The sequence below is a fragment of the Aotus nancymaae genome, unplaced genomic scaffold (assembly GCF_030222135.1).
Source record: "Aotus nancymaae isolate 86718 unplaced genomic scaffold, 86718_ANA_hifiasm-v0.15.2.pri h1tg000028l, whole genome shotgun sequence".
Lineage (NCBI taxonomy): Eukaryota > Metazoa > Chordata > Mammalia > Primates > Aotidae > Aotus > Aotus nancymaae.
Genome location: NW_026988441.1, coordinates 36264104 through 36285682, shown reverse-complemented (window position 1 = coordinate 36285682; position 21579 = coordinate 36264104). Strand labels below are relative to the sequence as shown.

General features: G+C 52.6%; 1 protein-coding gene across 9 annotated transcripts in view; it reads left to right on the top strand.

Annotated features, from left to right (window-relative positions):
* CERS4 (ceramide synthase 4) overlaps positions 1–21267 on the top strand; it is a 55341-nt gene extending 34074 nt beyond the window's left edge. For 6 of the 9 annotated variants that reach the window (XM_064381958.1, XM_064381959.1, XM_064381954.1 and 3 more), the window contains 10 exons: positions 5028–5201; positions 7967–8084; positions 10783–10901; positions 10992–11049; positions 11837–11887; positions 12213–12305; positions 12531–12659; positions 13479–13585; positions 17225–17381; positions 17473–21267. In XM_064381958.1, coding sequence (XP_064238028.1) covers positions 5029–5201; positions 7967–8084; positions 10783–10901; positions 10992–11049; positions 11837–11887; positions 12213–12305; positions 12531–12659; positions 13479–13585; positions 17225–17381; positions 17473–17655 — 1188 coding nt within the window. In that variant the 5' untranslated portion in view covers position 5028 and the 3' untranslated portion in view covers positions 17656–21267. Of the gene's footprint in view, positions 1–2477; positions 2598–5027; positions 5202–7966; positions 8085–10782; positions 10902–10991; positions 11050–11836; positions 11888–12212; positions 12306–12530; positions 12660–13478; positions 13586–17224; positions 17382–17472 lie in introns of those variants that run through there. The other 3 variants (XM_064381956.1, XM_064381960.1, XM_064381961.1) reach the window with 3 other exon arrangements.
* Positions 21268–21579: the final 312 nt, after the last annotated feature.

The window sequence follows — 21579 nt, the reverse complement described above, 5'->3', positions numbered from 1 at the left end:
GACAGGTTTCACTCTTTTAGACTGGAGTGCGATGGCATGATCATAGCTTACTGCAGCCTCCGCCTCCCAAGTTCAAGTGATTCTCCTGCCTCAGCCTCCTGAGTAGCTGGGATTACAGGTGCCGGCCACCATGCCTGGCTAAGTTTTGTATTTTTAGTAGAGACAGGGTTTCACCATGTTAGCCAGGCTGGTTTTGAACTCCTGACCTCAAGTAATCCACCCACCTTGGCCTCCCAAAGTGCTGGGATTACAGGCGTGAGCCACCGCGCCCAGCCTATTTTTATTTTGTAACATCGCAAGGTTGTCATGAAGAACTGACAAATGTGGGGTCGGGGGGCAGGGCAAGGTGGCTCACACCTATAATCACAGCAATTTGGGAGGCTGAGGTGGGAGGATCGCTTGAGTGCAGGAGATTGAGGCTGCAGTGAGGTGTGATTGCACCACTGCACTCCAGCCTGGGCTACAGAGTGAGACCCTGTCAAAAAAAAAAAGAATGGAATAGAATGGATGTTACCTTTGGATGACAGAACAGGGGTGGAGGTTGATTGGGAAGAGGCAAGAGATACGTTTCTAGAGGCAATATTTGTGGTAGGAGACTGGATTAGCCAGGTACATGGCTTTGTCCAAACTCAGTGACTGTGCGCTGAAGAGGTGTGCAGGCCAGGTGCAGTGGCTCACACCTGTAATCCCAACACTTTGGGAGACCAAGGCAGGAGGATCGCTTGAGCCAGGAGTTTGAGACCAGCCTGGGCAGCATAGGGAAACCCTCTCTCTACACAAAAATTTTTAAAATTAGCCAGTCATGGTGGTGGTGGTGTGTGCTTGTTGGTCCTGGCTACTCGGGGGCTGACATGAAAAGACCATTTGAGTCCAGGAGGTCAAGGCTGCAGGCAGCCATGATCACTGCACTCCAGCCTGGGTGACAGAGTGAGACCCTGTCTTAAAAAAAAAAAAAAAAAAAAAAAAGCATGCATTTCACCATGGTAAATTTTACATTGAAAGAAAAACCCCTTAAGCAAATATTGATCCTAGTTAATGATCTGTGTGCTGATATGTTTAGGGGTGATATGGCTTGAGGTCTGCTGCCTACATTGCAACGCATCAGGAATAACCAGATAGACCAATGGGTGGATAGAGGGATGGACAGGCAGATGCAGGGGAAGATGGGTGATGAAATAAATAGGATGGAATGCAAAGGGGAGAATCTAGTGTTGAGAATACAGGTATTCACTGTAAAAATCTTTCAACTCTTTTTTTTTTTTTTTGAGATGGTGTTTTGCTGCGTCACCAGGCTGGAGTGCAGTGGGGTGATCTCAGTTCACTGCAACCTCCACCTCCCAGGTTCAAATGATTCCTCTGCCTCAGCCTCCCGAGCAGCTGGGACTACAGGCAAGCACCACCATGCCTGGCCATTTTTTTGTATTTTAGTAGAGACGGGGTTTCACCATGTTGACCAGGATGGTCTCGATCTCCTGACCTTGTGATCCCCCCACCTCAGCCTCCCAAAGTCCTGGGATTAAAAGTGTGAGCCACCGCACCCAGCCCTTTCAACTTTTCTGTAGGTTTAAAATGTTTATTGTAAAACGCTGGGGGAAGGCCAGGCACAGTGGCTCGCACCTGTAATCTCAGCACTTTGGGAGACTGAGGCAAGTGGATCACTTGAGGTCAGGAGTTCAAGACCAGCCTGGCCAAAATGGTGAAACCCCGTCTCTACTAAAAATACAAAAAAATTAGCCGGGTATGGTGGCATGCATCTGTAATCCCAGCTACTCAGGAGGCTGAGGCATGAGAATTGCTTGAACCCACAAGGCGGAGGTTGCAGTGAGCTGAGATCACGTCACTGCACTCTAGGCTGGGTGACAGAGAGAGACTCCATCTCAAAATAAAATGTTGGGAGAAATAACCCAGATTCCTCCCTGTGGCCCCCATACCTTGCGTGCCCTGTGCTGTCCGTCATCGCCTCCCTGGCCTCCCCTCCTCCCTCTCTCCCCCTTGCTCACTCTGCACCAGCCACAGGAGCCTCTGCTGTTCCTCCAACACGTTAGGCATGGTCCTGCCTCAGGGCCTTTGCACTTGCTGTGTATTTATCTAGAAAGCCTCTCTCCCAGCCCCACCTCCTTGTGTGCAAACCGGGAACTGTTTCATCTTTTTTGTTTTTCCCAAAAATAGGGTCTTACTCTGTCCCCCAGGCTGGAGTGCAGTCGTGCGATCATAGCTCCCTGCAGCCTCAAACTCCTGGGCTCAAGCCATCCTCTCACCTCAGCCTCCTGAGTAGCTAGAACTACAGATACATGCCACCACACCTGACTACTTTTTAAATTTTTTTTAGAGACAGGTTCTTGCTATGTTGCCCAAGCTAGTTTTGAACTCCTGGGCTCAAGCAACCCACCTGCCTCAGCCTCCTAAAGTGTTGGGATTACAGACGTGAGCCACTGTACCTGACCCAACCTCATCTTTTTTTTTTTTTTTTTTCAGACGGAGTCTCACTCTGTTTCCCAGTCTGGAGTGTAGTGGCACAATCTCAACTCACTGCAACCTCCGCCTCCCTGGTTCAAGTGATTTTCCTGCCTCAGCCTCCCAAGTAGCTTGGGTTACAGGTGCATGCAACCACACCCACTAATTATTTATATATATAAATTTTTTTTTTTTTTTTTTTTTTTGAGACGGAGTTTCGCTCTTGTTACCCAGGCTGGAGTGCAATGGCGCAATCTCAGCTCACTGCAACCTCCGCCTCCTGGGTTCAGGCAATTCTTCCTGCCTCAGCCTCCTGAGTAGCTGGGATTACAGGCACGCGCCACCATACCCAGCTAATTTTTTGTATTTTTAGTAGAGACGGGGTTTCACCGTGTTGACCAGGATGGTCTCGATCTCTTGACCTTGTGATCCACCCGCCTCGGCCTCCCAAAGTGCTGGGATTACAGGCATGAGCCACCGTGCCCGGCTATTTTTATATTTTTAGTAGAGAAGGGGTTTCACCATATTGGCCAGGCTGGTCTTGAACTCCTAATCTCAAGTGATCCACCTGCCTTGGCCTCCCAAAGTGCTGGGATTACAGGTGTGAACCACTGTGCCTGGCCTGACCTCCTCATCTTTAAGTCCCAGCTCAGATGGCACTCCTTAGAGAGCCTCTCTTTGATCACATTTAAAATCATGCCACTCTGTTTTCTACCTGGCCCCGTTACACTTCGGTATCTCATTCATGTATGAAGCTGTTTACCTGTTTCTTGCCTGCCCTCTCTATTGGTCTGCGAGGTGGACAGGAACGTGTTGGCTGTTTTACCCTGCTATGGCACCAAGGCCCAGCCCTGACCTGGCATGTACAAGTCAATCACAGAACATCTCTTTGCCTGGATGGATAGATGGACAGACAGATGGATGGATGCAAGGATAGATGGATAAATAGATGGATAGAAGGGAAAATGGATAGAAGCATAGCTGGAAGAATAGATGGATGGAAGGATGGGTGGGTGGAAGGACACATGGGTGAATGATGGGTGAACAGATGCATGGATGATGGGTGGATGGACAGATGTTTGGATGAGTAGACAGATAGATGGTAGATGGATGGATGATGGGTAGACGGACAGATTTTTGGATGGGTGGATGGATGATGGGTGGGTGGAGAGATGTTTGGGTGGGTGGACGGATGGATAAATAGGTAGGTGGATGGATGATGGATGGAAGATAGGTGGATGGATGAATGGGTGGGTGGATAGGTGGATGATGGGTGGATGATGGATGATGGGTGGATGGATGAATGGGTGGGTGGATAGGTGGATGATGGGTGGATGATGGATGATGGGTGGATGGATGAATGGGTGGGTGGATAGGTGGATGATGGGTGGATGACGGATGATGGGTGGATGGATAATGGGTAGGCAGACAGATGTTTGGATGGGTAGACAGAGGGATGGATGATGAGTAGATAGATAGACAGGGGGATAGGTGGACAGAGGAATGAGTGAATGAACAAACTTTCTGAGTGGGAACCACTGTGGTGGGCCAGACTCTTGGCTTAAGATCTCAGGAAAGGGAGCAGCTCTTTGGGCTCCACAAACAGACTGGGACATGCTGGCTGGAGCTGCCCCACTTTGACTGCCGCTCCGTTATCCAGCAAGCTCAGTCATGCGATAGGCTCTCTTACCCACCTGCTTCATGGGCTCTGGGATAGCAAGCGAGACGCCTGAAATTCCCACCTAGAGGGGAGTCCACCTTCCAAAGGATGGCCAGGAAAGGAACTCTGGATTCCTTTTTTGAGATGGAGTCTTGCTGTGTCACCCAGGCTGGAGTGCAATGGCACCATCTCGACTCACGGCAACCTCTGCCTCCGGGTTCAAGCAGTTCTCTGCCTCAGCCTCCCAAGTAGCTGGGATTAAAGGCGTCTGCCACCATTCCCAGCTAATTTTTGTATTTTTAGTAGACATGCGGTTTCACCATCTTGGCCAGGCTGGTCTTGAACTCCTGACCTCGTGATCTACCTGCCTTGGCCTCCCAAAGTGCTGGGATTACAGGCGTGAGCCACCACGCCTGGCCAAGACTCAAGTTCTTGACCCCACACGGCCACTCCCCTGACTTCTGGCTACCATCTTGGCATCAGTGAAGTGCAGAATAGTAACTATTGTGTTGGGCTGTGCTGTTATTACTCTTGTTAAGGATCAGTGGGCCAAGCACTTTAGGTTGAGAAGCCTGGGTATTACTGTCTCTGTTTCACAGATGAACTTGAGGTTCAGAGAGGTCAAGTCATTTGCCTGAAGACACACACACTTCAACTCTGCTTCTAACACTGACCAGGCAGTTGGGGGCAGGGGATGAGAATGGAGTGGGGGCTAAGGCCTCTCTCTTCTGGGGCCAGAGGACAGTTCCAAAGTCCCAGGCAAGAGGAGTTCCATCTTCCAGTCCCGCCTCCTGGTTGTCAGCTGTGCTGACAGGGGCCCAAGTAGGAGTTCTGAGGCTCCAGCCTCTCAGGCCCACTTGCCCCACCCATTCTGCTTGCAGAGCTCCCAGCTAACTGGAACCTGTGTCCACAGAATGCTGTCCAGTTTCAACGAGTGGCTTTGGCAGGACAGGTTCTGGTTACCGCCCAACATCACATGGACACAGCTGGAAGACCGGGATGGCCAGGTCTACCCTCACCCCCAGGACATGCTGGCAGCCCTGCCCCTGGCGCTGGTCCTCCTGGCCATGCGCCTCACCTTTGAGAGGTGAGTGACCCATCACCCCCGCGGCCGCTCCAGCATGTGCTCCTGCCCCTGCGTGCAATTTGCCATTGCAGCACGTCCCCAGCGGAAGCTGGCTTTTCACCAAAGCGCTTTCCCTGTCTCCACCCTACCCCCAGCCGCCTCCATCCACACTTCTGGCCTCTGATTGCTGGTTTATCGGAACACTGGCCACAGATTGGGGCTGGGTGTGCCAGCATCTTCATAAAATAGGGATGGGAGGCCGGGCACGGTGGCTCACACCTGTAATCCCAGCACTTTGGGAGGCTGACACGGGCGGATCACTTGAGGTCAGGAGTTCAAGACCAGCCTAGCCAACATGGTGAAACCCTGTCTCTCCTAAAAATACAAAAATTAGCTAGGGGCACCCCTGTAATCCCAGCTACTCAGGAGGCTGAGGCAGGAGAATCGCCTGAACCTGGGAGATGGAAGTTGCAGTGAGCCAAGATTGTGCCACTGCACTCCAGCCTGGGCAACAGAGCAAGAGTCCATCAAAAAAAAAGAAAAAAAAAAAAGACAAATGTGAGCTGGGGGTGTTAGCCCATCCCAAAGACATCCCAGGGACTCTGTGAAGGACAGTGGGGTGGGCAGAGGGTTTTCCAGTTTCAAACGCAGGAGTTTTAGTCCTTGTTTAAAAAAAAAAAAAGAATATGCCAGTTATGGTGGCTAATGCCTGTAATGTCAGCAACTTGGGAGGCCGAGGCGGGTGGATCACTTGAGTCCAGGAGTTCAAGAGCAGACTGGGTGACATGGTGAAACCTTGTCTCTATTTTAAAAATACAAAAATTAACTGAGAGCGGGGGCTGGTGCCTGTAATCCTAGCTACTTGGTGGGTGGGGGCTGAGGCAGGAGGATCGCTTGAGCCTAGGAGTTCGAGGATGCAGTAAGCTGTGATGGCACCTCTCCAGCCTGGGTGACACCTCTCAAAAAAAAAAAAAAAAAAAATGAAATCCTGAGCCCCACCAGTAGCTGAGACTACAGGCATGCGCCACCACACCTGGCTAATTTTGAGTGCAATAGCATGATCTTGGTTCACTGCAATCTCTGCCTCCCAGGTTCAAGCAGTTCTCCTACCTCAGCCTCCCAAGTAGCTGGGATTACAGGTGTGTGCCACCACACCCGGCTAATTTTTGTATTTTTAGTAGAGACAAGGTCTTAGCATGTTTCCCAGGCTGGTCTTGAACCCATGAGCTCAAGCAATCCTCCCACACTCCACCTTCCAAAGGAGACCCTGCCTCTTAATACAAAAACAAGAATCCTAACTTCAAATTTCAGGTTTTCTGCCCACTCACAGTGTCACCTTGGGCATGTCTCTGACCCTGTGAGTCTCAGTTTACCGATTAGGACAGTGGGACTTAGGGTTAAGTGAGCTAGTGCATAACATGGACTTGGCCTTATGCTTAGCAGATAATAAGCGCTCCTTAAATATCTGCCCTTTCTCTCCGCATCATGATTAGTCTGCAATCAGTTCCTTGCTAAGCTGCTCTGGGCCTCAGTTTCCCCAAATGAGGGATGATGTTGGGATAGATGGTGGATATAAAATTTGGTTCCCACCTGTGATGTTGGGGCGCCCTCTTGTTGGCAATGTGGTGATTGACCAGGGTCCCTGATCTCCAAGTCCCTACCCCGGAATGGGGCATGCTGGGAGGAGGGGCTTGGAGAGAGACCAGACCTGCCCCTGTCCCTGCCCCTGGGAGACCTTAGACTGGCGGGGGGACTCAGACCAGGGCCCAGGCCAAAGTGAGACCAGCGGTAAGGAGACTTATCCCTGGTTTGGGATTGGGCAAAGGGTACCTAGGTACCCCAAGAGTTGGTCTGCACACCCCCACCCTGCAGACAGGTCCTGCTGCCTTTTTTTATTTTATTTTATTTTTTTTGAGACAGAGTCTTACTCTGTCACCCAGGCTGAAGTGCACTGATGTAAGGCTCACTGTAACCTCTACCTCCAGGTTCAAGCAATTCTCCTGCCTCAGCCTCCTGAGTAGCTGGGAATACAGGCTCCCACCACCATGCCCTGATGATTTTGTTTTGTTTTTTGAGATAGAGTTTTGCTCTTGTTGCCCAGGCTGGAGTGCAATGGCACCATCTCAGCTCACAGCAACCTCCGCCTCCCAGGTTCAAGCGATTCTCCTGTCTCAGCCTCCCAAGTAGCTGGGATTACAGGCATGTGCCACCATGCCCTGATGATTTTGTATTTTTAGGGGAGACAGGGTTACATCATATTGGTCAGGGTGGTCTTGAACACCCACCTCAGGTGATCTGCCCACCTGGCCTCCCAAAGTGCTGGGATTACAGGCGTGAGCCACTGAGCCTGGCCCGATTTTGTATTTTTAGTAGAGATAGGTTTCACCATATTGGTCAGGCTGGTCTCGAACTTCTAATCTCAGGTGATCCACCCATTTGGGCCTCCCAAAGTGCTGAGATTACAGGCGTGAGTCAGCTGCCTTTCTTATGTTTGGTCTATCGCAGCAGCCCCGCTACTCCTCCAGGGCCCCAGGGGGTTAGGCCAGGAGTAAGTGGAAAATTGAGTCCTGCCCCATGATCCTTTCTGACTCAGGGCTCCAAACCTTCTATTCAGATGGAGAAGGAAGACCCTTCACATCACACACTCTGCCATGTGCCAGCTGTGCTCTCTGAGCCTGTAACTTTGCCCCTCCAAGACTTGGTTTCCCCACCGATAGCATGTTCGTCCCCACACACAGGTAATCCTGTCTCTTCACCTAGACTGATGGGCTCTCTCTTGTACCCAGATTCATTGGCCTGCCCCTGAGCCGGTGGCTGGGCGTGCAGGATCATACCAGGAGGCAGGTGAAGCCCAACGCCAGACTGGAGAAACACTTCCTCACAGAAGGCCACAGGCCCAAAGAGGTGAGAGTTTTCCATGCCCTCCAACTGGCACTACTGCCCTGGGGGTGGGGCCTGCGGGCGGTGTGTGGCCCATTTGTTGGAATAGGGGAAGCCAAGGTGGGTTCAGGCACCCCCACGACGTCCCCACTTTGCACTGTTAATCCCCAGTTCCCTGGGAAATAAGCGCTGCCTCACCAACCTCCGTGGGAGAGGAGGCCCCACCCCTCCCAGCCTCCCTAGGAGATGGAGCCCCGCCCCTCCCAGCCTCCCTAGGAGATGGAGCCCCGCCCCTCCCAGCCTCCCTAGGAGATGGAGCCCCGCCCCCCCAAGCCTCCCTGGGAAATGGGTCCCACCCCTCCAGCCTCCCTGGGAGAGAGAGCCCTTGCCCCTCTCAGTCTACCTGGGAGATAGAGCCCTGCCCCGCCCAGTCTCCTTGGGAGATGGAGCTCCGTCCTCCTCCCCACCCACCACCACCAGCCTCCCTGGGAAATAGGCCCCACACCTTCTGCCTCCCTGGGAGATGGAGCCCCGCCCTACCCAGCCTCCAGGGGAGATGAGGACTCGCCCCTCTCAGCCTCCTTGGGAGATGGGGCCCCGCCCTACCCAGCCTCCCTGGAAGATGGAGTCCTGCCCCTCCCAGCCTCCCTGGGCCTCAGTGGGTACAGTTGCCCAATGGACAGATTCTAGGAGGCTGAAAGTAGTTGCTTGCTCTCCTATCTTGGGAAGGAATGGAAGGTCTGGCTGTGCTCGTGGGGGATGGAATAACAAGCAGCCCTGTGACCCTCCCTCCATTCCCATCTCTGGCGTGGCTGCCTGCTGGACAGGCTCTGCGCTGTGGAAACATGGCTGGGTCCCGAGTGGGGTGGGGAATGGTGAAGACCATGTACCCTAGGGGTGACAGGCCAGCTTCCACAGAGCTAGAAACCATGTGACTCCTCCTTTTCTTGTCAATTTCCCTCTGCAGGGAGGGCTTGGGGGTGGGGCAAGATCTCAACTGCCTGCCTAGGTTGGAGGTGTGTAGAGCCACAGCCCTACAGGGTCGTGGGGTGTCCCCTATCGCTGTGCTGAGGCACAGGATCCAAGAAATAAAGAGACAAGATACAGAAGGACAAAGCACAGCTGGGCTCGGGAAGGGGGGCTGGGGCATGCCACCTATAAGTGGAGACAGGCGAGGCCCCAAACGTCCAGAAGCATCTGTATTAGATATAGGTTGTGGGGAAGGGTAGTGAGTGAGGTCATCTTTAAGGACAGTGATAGGGTCAAGACATTCACGTGAGCGATAAGCAAGGGGTCCACCCCCATTAGGTCACCTAGGCTAGGAGGTGGGCCGTACGCAGTGAAGAGGGTGTAATGTGCAGTATCTCTTATCTAGGGGCAGGCTACTTCTAAGGGATTCTATAGGAGGATGCTTTAAGCAGCGACAGAGCTGACAAGGTCTACAGCCCCCTGCTGGCAGCTTCCAATTTCTATAGGAGGATGCCCTGAGCCAGCACAGTAGCTAGAGAGCTGACAAGTTATACAGTCACCAAGGCGCGACTATACTGGAGGGGTTTTAAGCCCTCGAATGCTCTCGGGATTGCCCCCTGAGGGCAGCCTTCCACAAGAACTGGATGCAAGGTACTACTACTCCTTTATCAGGAGAAGAGGCTCTTGCTCCATGTCTGCCCTACGGCAGGTATCTTTACGATACTGAATGCTGCCACCTGGGCCAAAGATGCTTGTCCTGGTATAACTGCTTTTCCCTTAAATCATGCTGTGCACTGTGTCTGCTCTAGACATTCCTCCGACTATAAGCACGATATGCTTACATATGTTGTATAGCTGTTTATCCCTTAATTCATGCTCTGTACCATGTCTTCTGCTCTAGGCATTCCTCCCATTATGAACTAAGATATAAATAAATATACATATATAAATGAGTAGTAAGATATTCTTCAGGCACTAATTCTATAAACTAATATGATTATATATAAAGGATAAAAGGATATAACTGAGTAATAACACTATAAATTAAGATATTCTTCAGGCACTAATTGTGCTGGGAATCTGCTTCGCTCGCCTCCTTCGGTGCAGATCGGGGGTTATCCACAGAGGTGAGAACTGACCGTTCTGGAGGGGCGCAGGAAAGCCTTTCTGGGGGCAGGGGATGCTGCACGCCAGCGTCTCTCTTAATCCCAATCCCCACCAGCGACCTGCCTGCCCTGTGAACAGGATTTGATCCTTTTTTTTTTTTTTTTTGAGATGGAGTTTCACTCTTACCCAGGCTGGAGTGCAATGGAGAGGTCTCAGCTCACTGCAACCTCCACCTCCTGGGTTCAAGTGCTTCTCCTGCCTCAGCCTCATGCATAGCTGGGACTACAGGCACATGCTACCACAACAGACTAATTTTTGTAGTTTTAGTAGAGATGGGGTTTCACTATGTTGGCCAGGCTGGTCTTGAACTCCCAACCTTGTGATCCGCCCACCTTGGCCTCCCAAAGTGCTGGGATTACAGGTGTGAGCCATGGCACCCGGCAGGATTTGCTTCTCTTAAGGCCTAAGTGTTCTGCAGGACCCCACCCTGGGACCCCCAATAGTGCCTCTCCATATAGACACAGCCACCCTGTAGGCAAGACATGGGGCTTCAGTGGAGGAGAGGACAGAGCCAAGTCCTGTGAGGACATGGGGGGAAGCCACCACAGGGCCTCTGTGACCCTTGTCCCCATCACCCCCTCCCCAGCCCCAGCTGTCCCTCCTGGCTGCCCAGTGTGGCCTCACACTGCGGCAGACTCAACGATGGTTCCGGAGACGCCGGAACCAGGATCGACCCCGGTTGACCAAGAAGTTCTGTGAGGCAAGGTAAGCCCAGGATGGGGCTGGCTGGGGCTTCTAGGGTGCAGGGCAGCAGGAGGGTGTCTGCTGTTTTCACAGCTCCCTCCCTGTCCGCAGCTGGAGGTTTCTCTTCTACCTGTCCTCCTTTGTGGGCGGCCTCTCCGTCCTGTATCACGTGAGTATACCTGACTGCTCACCTGCCCCGCCCACCTGTCCCAGAAACACCTCCTATGCCCCAGGCTTGGCTCTGGTGGGAGGGGGTGTGTGGAGGGATGCAGCCAGAGGGGAGAGCGAGCTTGGGGAAATGGTGGTAAATGTTCACTCAAAAGGTACTTAGGATCTACCATGTGCTACAGGTTTGGGTATCTGATGAGGCCCCGCCCCTCTCAGCCTTCTTGGGCAATGAGACTCCACCCCCTCTGTCTTCCTGGCAGATGAGGCCCCACCCCCTCTGTCTTCCTGACTGAGGCCCCACCCCCTCTGTCTTCCTGGCTGATGAGGCCCCACCCCCTCTGTCTTCCTGGCTGATGAGGCCCCACCCCCTCTGTCTTCCTGGCTGATGAGGCCCCACCCCCTCTGTCTTCCTGGCCGAGGCCCCACCCCCTCTGTCTTCCTGGCTGATGAGGCCCCACCCCTTCTGTCTTCCTGGCTGATGAGGCCCCACCCCCTCTGTCTTCCTGGCTGATGAGGCCCCACCCCCTCTGTCTTCCTGACTGAGGCCCCACCCCCTCTGTCTTCCTGGCTGATGAGGCCCCACCCCCTCTGTCTTCCTGGCTGATGAGGTCCCGCTTCTCCTGGCCTCCTTGGAATAGCCCCCAACTCGCGAGTGAGAGGCAGGAAAAAGCAGGGCTGGGTAAAGGCAGCATCTATGAGATTATGGAAGGAATCCCAAAGAGGCCACAGACCCAGGCTGGGAGGCTGGATTCTCACTTCTACACAGCCTGACACCCGTTTCCCTGCAGGAGCCATGGCTGTGGGCACCAGTAATGTGCTGGGAGAATTACCCAGAGCAGGTGAGTGTCAGAGTGTGTGTGAACACTTGACAGGTCAGACTGTTGCTGCAGCCATGGTCATGAGACCCGAACCCTGATACTAAACCATCATTCCCCTGAGTCCCACTCTCTATCTTTGATTCCCCTGTGGAATAGAGAGGGGCCAGGAAACTCCAAGCAGGAGCTTCCACCAAACCACTGCCCTTGATTACCTCCAGGGATGGGGAGCTCACTCATTGGGATTCAAGTGTCCTGGTTTTGGGTGAAGGGAGAGGGTCCTGAGCCATACCCCTGCCCGATGGGAGCCTTTGCTCCCCACAGCTAACCTTGCCCTGCCCTGCCACAGACCCTGAAGCCATCCGTGTACTGGTGGTACCTCTTCGAGATGGGTTTCTACCTCTCACTGCTAATGAGGCTGCCCTTTGATGTCAAGCGCAAGGTGAGGCCAAACAAGATTCTGGAAGCCCCAGTCTCTGGACAGGGAGCTGGGGTGCTGGGCGGTGAGGCGGCGTCACAACCAGATCCTGAGAACTTCCTGGTGCCTCCTGCATGAGGCGGAGAGGCCACACCAACTCTCTGAAAGGGCCCACTCCTTGGCCCATGGGGTAGGGGGCCCCCTCCAGCATCAAGCCTCGTCCCCACTATGACCCAACATCTCCCACAGGATTTTAAAGAGCAGGTGATGCATCACTTCGTGGCAGTCATCCTGATGACCTTCTCCTACAGCGCCAACCTGGTGCGCATTGGCTGTCTGGTACTGCTGTTACACGATTCCTCCGACTACCTGCTGGAGGTGGGCCTGGCCCCTGCCTGACCCCTGCCAGCTGCTGTACCCAGCCCCTCCCAGGTGCCCCTCCCATTCCTCCCAACCTTCCAGGGAGGTGAAGTGAAGCCCTGCCACTCCCAGCCTCCTTGTCTTCCTGGCTGAGGCCCTGCCCTTCCTTGCCTCCTTGGGCAGTGAGGCCCAACCCCATCTGTCTTCCTGGATGATTAAGCCACACCCCTCCCGGCTTCCTTGGGCAGGTCCTGCCACTCTCATCTTGCTTTGGCGATGATGCCCTGTTCCCTCCGTCTTCCTGGGAGATAAAGCCCTGCCCCTTTCTGCCTTCCTCCTTGGAGGACAAAGCTACACACATGTGCAGACACACATGTATTCACACACTTTCTTTTTTTGAGATGGAGTTTCACTCTTGTCAACCAGGCTGGAGTGCAATGGCGCAATCTCGGCTCACTGCAATCTCCACCTCCTAGATTCAAGCGATTCTCCTGCCTCAGCTTCCCAAGTAGCTGGGATTACAGGCACTCGCCACCATGCCCAGCTAATTTTTGTGTTTTTAGTAGAGACAGGATTTCACCATGTTGGCCAGGATGGTCTCGAACTCCTGACCTCAGGTGATCTGCCTGCCTCAGCCTCCCAAAGTGCTGGGATTGCAGGCATGAGCCACTGCACCCACCCTATATTCACACTTTTTACCTTTCTAGGTAGTTCCTGGAAAGTTAGGTCCCACCCCAACTCACCTGGTCCTTCCCTATGGCACCTTATCCCTGAGACCAGGCCCCTCCTTGCCTGGCCCCTGATCCTGAGCGCATTTCTCTCTGCTGCCTTTCTCAGGCCTGTAAGATGGTCAACTACACACAGTATCGGCGAGTGTGCGATGCTCTCTTCCTCATCTTCTCCTTGGTCTTCTTCTACACCCGCCTGGTGCTCTTCCCCACCCAGTGAGTCAGCCTTCCCGTGGGAGTCAGGGAGGTGGGAGGGCATGTCTGAGATTCCAAGACTGCCTCACCCTCGGCACCCTGCCCCAGGGAGCTGGGGGTATTGGCTGGGAGACTCCAGGAGGAGGCAGGGGCTTCCAGGCACAGGGCACAACATATGCAAAGGCCCAGAGGTGAGATGAACTGAGAATTATACTTACCATTACTCAGCATTCCTGGACCACGGAGTAGGAGAGGTCAGGGTTGCCAGTGCACCAAAGTCTGCCCCGTAAATATTTGTGGGGCCTCTTGAATGTGCTGGGAGCACAGCAGAGGCCACAGTGCAAAGATCCCTGCCCTCGTGAGCAGACATTGCAGCAGGGGTGGGGGGAGCAGATGGTAAATGAGGCAGCCAGGTGAAATAGACAACACGCGAAGGAGTGACTGTACTAACAAGCAAATTAAGTCAGGGGGCCAGGCACGGTGGCTCATGCCTATAATCTCAGCACTTTGGGAGGCCGAAGCACGCAGATCACTTGAGGTTAGGAGTTCAAGACCAGCCTGGCCACATGGTGAAACCCCATCTCCACCAAAAATACAAAAATTAGCTAGATAGGATGGTACATGCCTGTAATCCCAGCTACTCGGGAGGCTGAGGCAGGAGAATCACTTGAACCCGGGAAGTGGAGGTTGCAGTGAGCCTAGATTGTATCACTACACTTCAGCCTGGGTGACAGAGTGAGAATCTATCATATATTCATACACATACACACACACACACACACACGCCAGGTGTGGTGGCTCCAACCCCTGCAATGTCTGCTCACAAGGGCAGGGATCTTCGCACTGTGGCCTCTGCTGTGTTCCCAGCACATTCAAGAGGTCCCACAAATATTTACTGGGCAGACTTTGGTGCGCTGGCAACCCTGACCTCTCCTTCCACTCCATGGTCCAGGCACACTGAGTAATGGTAAGTAGCCTATAGTCCCAGCTACTCAAGAGGCTGAGGCAGGAGGATCACTTGAACCTAGGAGGCAGAGGCTACAGTGAACCAAGATTGCACCACTACACTCCAGCCTGGGTGACAGAGGAAACTTTGTCTTAAAAAAATATAAAATTGGCTGGATGTGGTGGCTTGCGCCTGTAATCCCAGCACTGTAGGAGGCCGAGGTGGGCAGGTCACCTGAAGTCAGGAGTTTGAGACCATCCTGGCCAACATAGAGAAACCCCGTCTCTACTAAAAGTACGATAATTAGCTGGGCATTGTGGTACATGCCTGTAGTCCCAGCTACTCGGGAGGCTGAGGCAGGAGAATTGCTTCAACCCAGGAGTCAAAGGTTGCAGTGAACCAAGATCATGCCATTGCACCCCAGCCTGGGTGACAGACCAAGACTCTGTCTCTAAATAAATAATTTTAATAAAGTTGGGAAGGGAACAGGAATTATGGGCAGGGTGGGTAGTTGGAGGTAGTTGGGAATTACAGTGGGCAGGGAATGCCTCGCCGACAGCATTTGCACAGGCAGATGGGAGGGGGTGAAGGACAGAACCGTGTTGATCAGAGGAGAAGAAGGTTCCAGGAAGAGAGAACAGCCTGTGCAAAGGCCCTGAGGCAAGACGGTGCCTGGCATGTTAGAGGAACAGCGAGGAGGCCTTCGTGGCTGGAGCACAGTGGGTGACGGGGAGGGCAGGGAGGAGATAGGGGTAGGCCATCCAGGGCCTTGATGTGGGGAGGACTTTGGCTTTGACCGCGAGGGAGATGTGAGCCATGGAGGTTATAAGCAGAGGAGGGATTTGATCTGACCCAGATGTTCTGGGTGCCCTCCAGCAGCTGCAGGGAAACATAATGGGAAGTGTAGGCAGGAGCGAGGGGACCCAGGGTAGGCGAGGGAAGTGGGCAGACCCAAGGGGATGCCTCTGGGGTCAGGAGATGCGAGCAAGCACAGAAGGAACTGCTGGAGGCATCAGGAGTTTTGCCCTGCTGGGTTTGAGGGTGTCTGTAGCCTTGGAGGAGACACGGAGAAGGCACTGGGCATGCCAGTCTGGGCTTCTGGGGAAAGAGGTAATGTAGGAGTTGCCAGTCCATGGCTGGTATTTGCAGCCACCAGCCTGGATTGGGTCACCTAGGGACCAGATTTGGACAGAGAGGCTCACTCCTGGGGCTCCCTGATGTTTGCATATCGAGAGAGCAAGAACAGGGCTTATGGAGCATATGAGTCAGATGGCATCCTTCCTCTGCCTACAACCCTCCATGGCTCCCACCTGTCTTGGGGTCAGAGCCTGAGATCAGGCAGAAGTGGCTGTGAGATGGGGAGATGGTGGGGTGGGGGGAGCCAGAGAGGGAAGGGGCCCAGGGAGGAGGGTGGGCCACTGGGCACTTGCTGTACTGGTTGCTGAAGGTTGGGGCTGGGGCTCGGCACTGTGTAGTGAGGAAGGAGAGGTCACTGGTAACCCTACAGTTGATTTTGGGGTAGAAGAAACACGGCAGCTGCAGCCAATACTTTCAACGAGTTCCAAGAAATAAGCCTACAGGGAAAGGAAGTTGGTAGCCAGAGGGGCAGAGTAGAGTCAACAGAGAGCTTTTCGGGTTTGGCTTTTTCTTGTGTGAAATAACAGTGGGGTTGGCGTTGATGCTTAAGAACGAGCAGGAAGGCCGGGTGCAGGGACTCACACCTGTAATCCCAGCACTTTGGGAGGCTGAGGCAGACAGATCATTTGAGGTCAGGAGTTCGAGACCAGCCTGGCCAAAATGGCAAAACCACCTCTACTAAAAATACCAAAATTAGCCAGGTATGGTGGTGGGTGCCTATAATCCCAGCTACTTGGGAGGCTGAGGCAGGAGAATCGCTGGAACCCAGGAAGCTGAGGTTGCAGTGAGCCAAGATCATGCCCCTGCACTCCAGTCTTGGGGACAGTGCAAAGCTCCGTCTTTGCACTGGGTTTCAGAAGAGAGGGGGCGGTGGGAGCTGGCTCCAGGACAGCGTCCCAGGCAACAAGCAAGAAGGTGGAATTTGAGGGGAGGAGCAGGGCACTTGGGAACATTCTTTCCAACTGACAGGTTGCACAGTGAAAATGAAGCCCCACCCCTCCCAGACTCCTAGGGAGATGAAGCCCCACCCCTGTCTGGCTCCCTGGGTGATGAGGCCCCACCCTGTCTGTCTGCCTGGAGATAAAGCCCCGCCCCTCTCTAGCTTCTTGTATCCAGCCCCGCCCCTCTTAAACTCTGGGAGATGGAGCCCTGCTCCCTCAGTCTTCCTGGGAGATGAGGCCCCACTGCCTGCCTTCCTGAGATGTGAAGCCCCTCCCCTCTGAGATGAGAAGGCAGTCACCTGCTAATGAGAGGGAGGTGATGGGGGCTGAGAAGAGAAAAGGGGTCAAAGTGCCATCCAGTAAAGCAGCTGGGATCATAAGCACCCTCTTGGGTCGGGGTTCATGGTCATGAACGGCCCGTCAGAGAGCTTGAGTGTGTTCTGCTCATTTAGTACAAGCCAGTGAGAGGGGCCCTTGAGTGCCCAGCTTAAGAGCACAGGTATCATAGGGTGGAGGGCACTAGGGAGCTATAGAAGGTTATGGAGCAGGGAAGGCCATGCCAGTTAAGAGATTCCTAGGACTGGGGTCTACAGCAGCTGATGAAGGCCCGGCGTCCTCCTCTCCCTCCTGCTGTAGGATCCTCTACACCACATACTATGAGTCCGTCAGCAACACTGGCCCCTTCTTCGGCTACTACTTCTTGAATGTGCTTCTGACGTTGCTGCAGCTGCTACATGTGTTCTGGTCTTGCCTCATCCTGCGCATGCTCTATAGCTTCGTGAAGAAGGGCCAGGTATGGCTGGACCTCCCCGGGGTCCCCAGCCCCAGCCCCAAGCTCCTCCTCTCTCCTTGCTCCAACCCGCATCCCTCCCTCTGTTCCCCAGATGGAGAAGGACATTCGTAGTGACGTGGAAGAATCGGACTCCAGTGAGGAGGAGGTGGCAGCAACCCAGGAACCTCTCCAGCTAAAGAACGGGGCGGCTCAAGGGCCCAGGGCAGTTCCTGCTGACGGCCCTCGGAGCCGGGTGGCCGGGCGTCTGAACAACAGTCACACAACGGCCACATAGCCAAGTGGGGGCTGGCCATGAGGGGCTGCCCCTAACGCCTTGGATATTTCTGGGGTGATGGGACTGGCAGTCCTGGGGCCACCTTTCCGGAGGCAGGGAGGGCCCCACCCGGGGTGGGCGGGGAGGGCTGATGATCTGTCTCCTGCCCCTTCCTTCTGCCCACCCGCCCTCTCTCCCACTGGGCAACTGGACAGAGCTGAGAGGCAGCAGCTGGATGCCTCAGCTGGCCACAGACACCTCCGGGCTGCAGCCGGCAGGGGGAGCCCCAGGCTGAAAAGGGTCCAATAAAACATAAACGGAGCCATATTTTCTGCCTGAGAACTTGGGTCCCCATCAAAGCTCCTTCCTCATCCTCAGAGACCCCCGAGGGAGCCAAACCTCCATTTATGTATCCCATTGATGTAAGGGCCCCCCAGGGGCCCCAGACAGCAACAGAGCCCAGAGACCCACCCCCTTGCTATTCCCAGATGAGCCCCCGACTCCCCAGCCAGCGCCTCGAATAAGCCTCTCCCTCCACCCTTAGGGTGACCTTGGTCAGCCTCTCAAAGACCCCCTTACAGACTAGCTCTGAAAGGTCCAGTCCTTTGCCCGAGGTCGCACAGAGGTCATAGACCAAGCAGAGGAGATGCTCAGCCCCATCCCTGGCATCTCCCTTGGGACAATGGAGGGAATGAGGATAAAAATCCCACAGGCTTCCCAAGGGTTAGCCTGGAGACAGTCACCATCTCTTAAAAAGCTCCAAAAATAAAGAAACGGAGGCCAGGCGCGGTGGCTCACACCTGGAATCCCAGCCCTTTGGGAGGCTGAGGCAGGCAGATCACTTGAGGTCAGGAGTTCGAGACCAGCCTGAGCCTGATCAACATGGTAAAACCCCATCTCTACTAAAAATACAAAAATAAGCTGGGTGTGGTGGTGCATACCTGTAATCCCAGTTACTTGGGAGGCTGCTGCAGGAGAACCGCTTGAGCCTGGGAAGTGGAGGTTGCGGCAAGCTGAGATCATACCACTGCATTCCAGCCTGGTCAACAGAGTGAGACTCCGTCTCAAAAATAAAAAGGAAGTTGGACAACAGAAAGAATTGGAGAGAATGTCGGGGGGTCAGTAATCTCACATACATTATTGAGGGGAGTATAAATTGTTACCAACACTGTAAAACCATTCAGCATTGTGTACAATTGTTGACCTTTTATAAAGCTCAAAAGCAACCCAAATGAAATAACGTTGCATAGGCATGAATACCTAGCTAGCAGACCCATAATGAAATATAAACACAGGCTGGGCGCAGTGGCTCACGTGATCCCAGCACTTTGGGAGGCCGAGGCCAGCGGATCACCTGAGGTCAGGAGTTTAAGAGCAGCCTGGCGAAACCCTGTCTCTAGTGAAAATACAAAAATTAGCCAGGCATGGTGGCAGGCACCTCTAATCTCAGCTACGCAGGAGGCTGAGGTGAGAGAACTGCTTGAACCCAGGAGGCAGAGGTTGCAGTGACCCGAGATCATGCCACTGCACTCCAGCCTTGGCAACAGAGCCAGACTTGGTCTCAAAAAAATAAATGTGCAAAGCAACCAGGTGTGGTGGCTCACCCCTATAATCCCAGCACTTTGGGGGTTTAGGCAAGAGGATCGCTTAGTCCAGGAATCCAAGACCAGCCTGGGAAATAGAACAAGACTCCTGTCTCCACAAAAAAGAAAAAAAACGGGCAAAGGGTTTGAATAGAAATTTACTGGTCAGGCGCGGTGGCTCAGGCCTGTAATCCCAGCTCTTTGGGAGGCCAAGGCAGGTGTATCACCTGAGGTCAGGAGTTCAAGCCCAGCCTGACCAACATGGAGAAACCCCATCTCTACTAAAAATACAAAAATTAGCTGGGCATGGTGGTGGGCGCCTGTAATCCTAGCTACTTGGGAGGCTGAGGTAGGAGAATCGCTTGAACCCAGAAGGCAGAGTTGCAGTGAGCTGAAATTGTGCCATTGCACTCCAGCCTGGGCAACAAAAGCAAGACTCTGTCTTAAAAAAAAAAAAAATTCTCAGAAATAAAAAGCACATGAAAAAATATTCAACATCATTAGTCATTAGGAAAATGCAAATCAAAACCACAATGAGAAACCCCTTCACATCCGCAAGAGTGGGTATAATGAACGAAGTGTTGGCAAGGATGTGGAAAAATTGAAACAACTGTGTTCATTGCTGGTGGAAATGTAAAATAGTTAATCACTGTGGAAAATCATTTGGTGGTTCCTCAAGAAGCTAAACAGAATTACAACATGATCCAGCAATTCCACTCCTAGGAATAGACCCAAAAGAACTGGAAGCAGGTACTCAAATACTTACACATGAATGTTCATTGCAGCACTAGTCACAATAAAGGTAGAAACAGCCGGTCACAGTGGTTCACTCCTGTAATCCCAACACTTTGGGAGGTCGAAGAAGGAGGATTGCTTGAATATAGGAGTTCGAGACCATCTGGGCAACGTGGTGAGACACTTCCTCTACAAAATAGAGAAAAATCAGCTGGGCGTGGTGGCTTACACCTGTAATCCCAGCACTTTGGGAGTCCAAGGTGGGCAGATCACAAAGTCAAGAGATTGAGACCATCCTGGCCAACATGGTGAAACCCCAACTCTACTAAAAAAAAAAATACAAAAATATATACTAGCTGGGCGTAGTGGCGCACACCTGTAATCCCACCTACTTGGGAGGCTGAGGCAGGAGAATCACTTGAACCTGGGAAGCGGAGATTGCAGTGAGCCAAGATCGCACCACTGCACTCCAGCCTGGTGACAGAGTGAGACTCCATCTAAAAAACAAAAATAATGGCCAGAGTAAGGTCCTTATAGAGAATATTATATAAAATATGCCAAAACGTCCAGGAGCAGTGGCTCACATCTGTAATCCCAGCACTTTGGGAGGCCGAGGCGGGTGGATCACCTGAGATCAGGAATTTGAGACCAGCCTGGCCAACGTGGTGAAACTCTGTCTCTAAAAAAAAAAATTAAATTTAAAAAATAGAAAAATAAGCAGGGTGTGGTGGCATGTGTGTGTGTATAGTCCCAACTACTCAGGAAGCTGAGAGGGAAGTTTGCCTGAGCGCAGGAGTACAAGACTGCTGTGAGCTATATCACGCCACCGTACGCCAGCTTGGGCAACAGAGTGAGACCCTATCTGGAAAAAAGAAAAGGGTAGAACATCCCAAATGTCCAGTGGCTGAATAAACAAATTGCAGTCAATCTATACAATGGAATACTACTCAGCCATGAAAAGGAACGCGGCACTGACATGCTGCATGTGAAGGAACCCTGAAACGATTATGCTCAGTGTAAGAAGCCAGACATAAAAGGTCACACATTTTGTGATTCCACCTGTATGAAATATCCAGAAGAGGTAAACCTATAAAAATAAAATGCACATTTATAGTTGTGGGGGGCTGCGGGCAGAAGGCATGGGAAGAAACTGTCTCAAAGGTACAGAGTTTTATTTTGTAGTTATGAAAATGTTTTGGAGCTAAAGTTGTAGTGGCACAACATTGTGAATGTACTAAATGTCACTGAATTGTTCAGTTTGAAATGGTTAATACGCTATGCAAATTTCATCTTAATAAATGCACGAAGAAAGGGATTTGTATAAATCAACTATGGTGTCTCACGAAGCGAGGCTTATAATTATCTCATTTACCTGGTGTTTCCCTATCCAACTATTCCCATTTCCCCCAGAAAACAAGCAACAAAAACTTCATAGGTTGAAAGATAACTCATAATGGAGATAGAAAATACACTTTCATAGATGAATAGCAAAAATAGTACATGGAAATGCTTGTGGAATGTAGCTTAAGTGATCCTTTGAAGGAAATGTGTAACTAGGCTCATGCCTGTAATCCCAGCACTTTGGGAGGCCAAGGTGGGCAGATCACGAGGTCAGGAGTTCAAGACC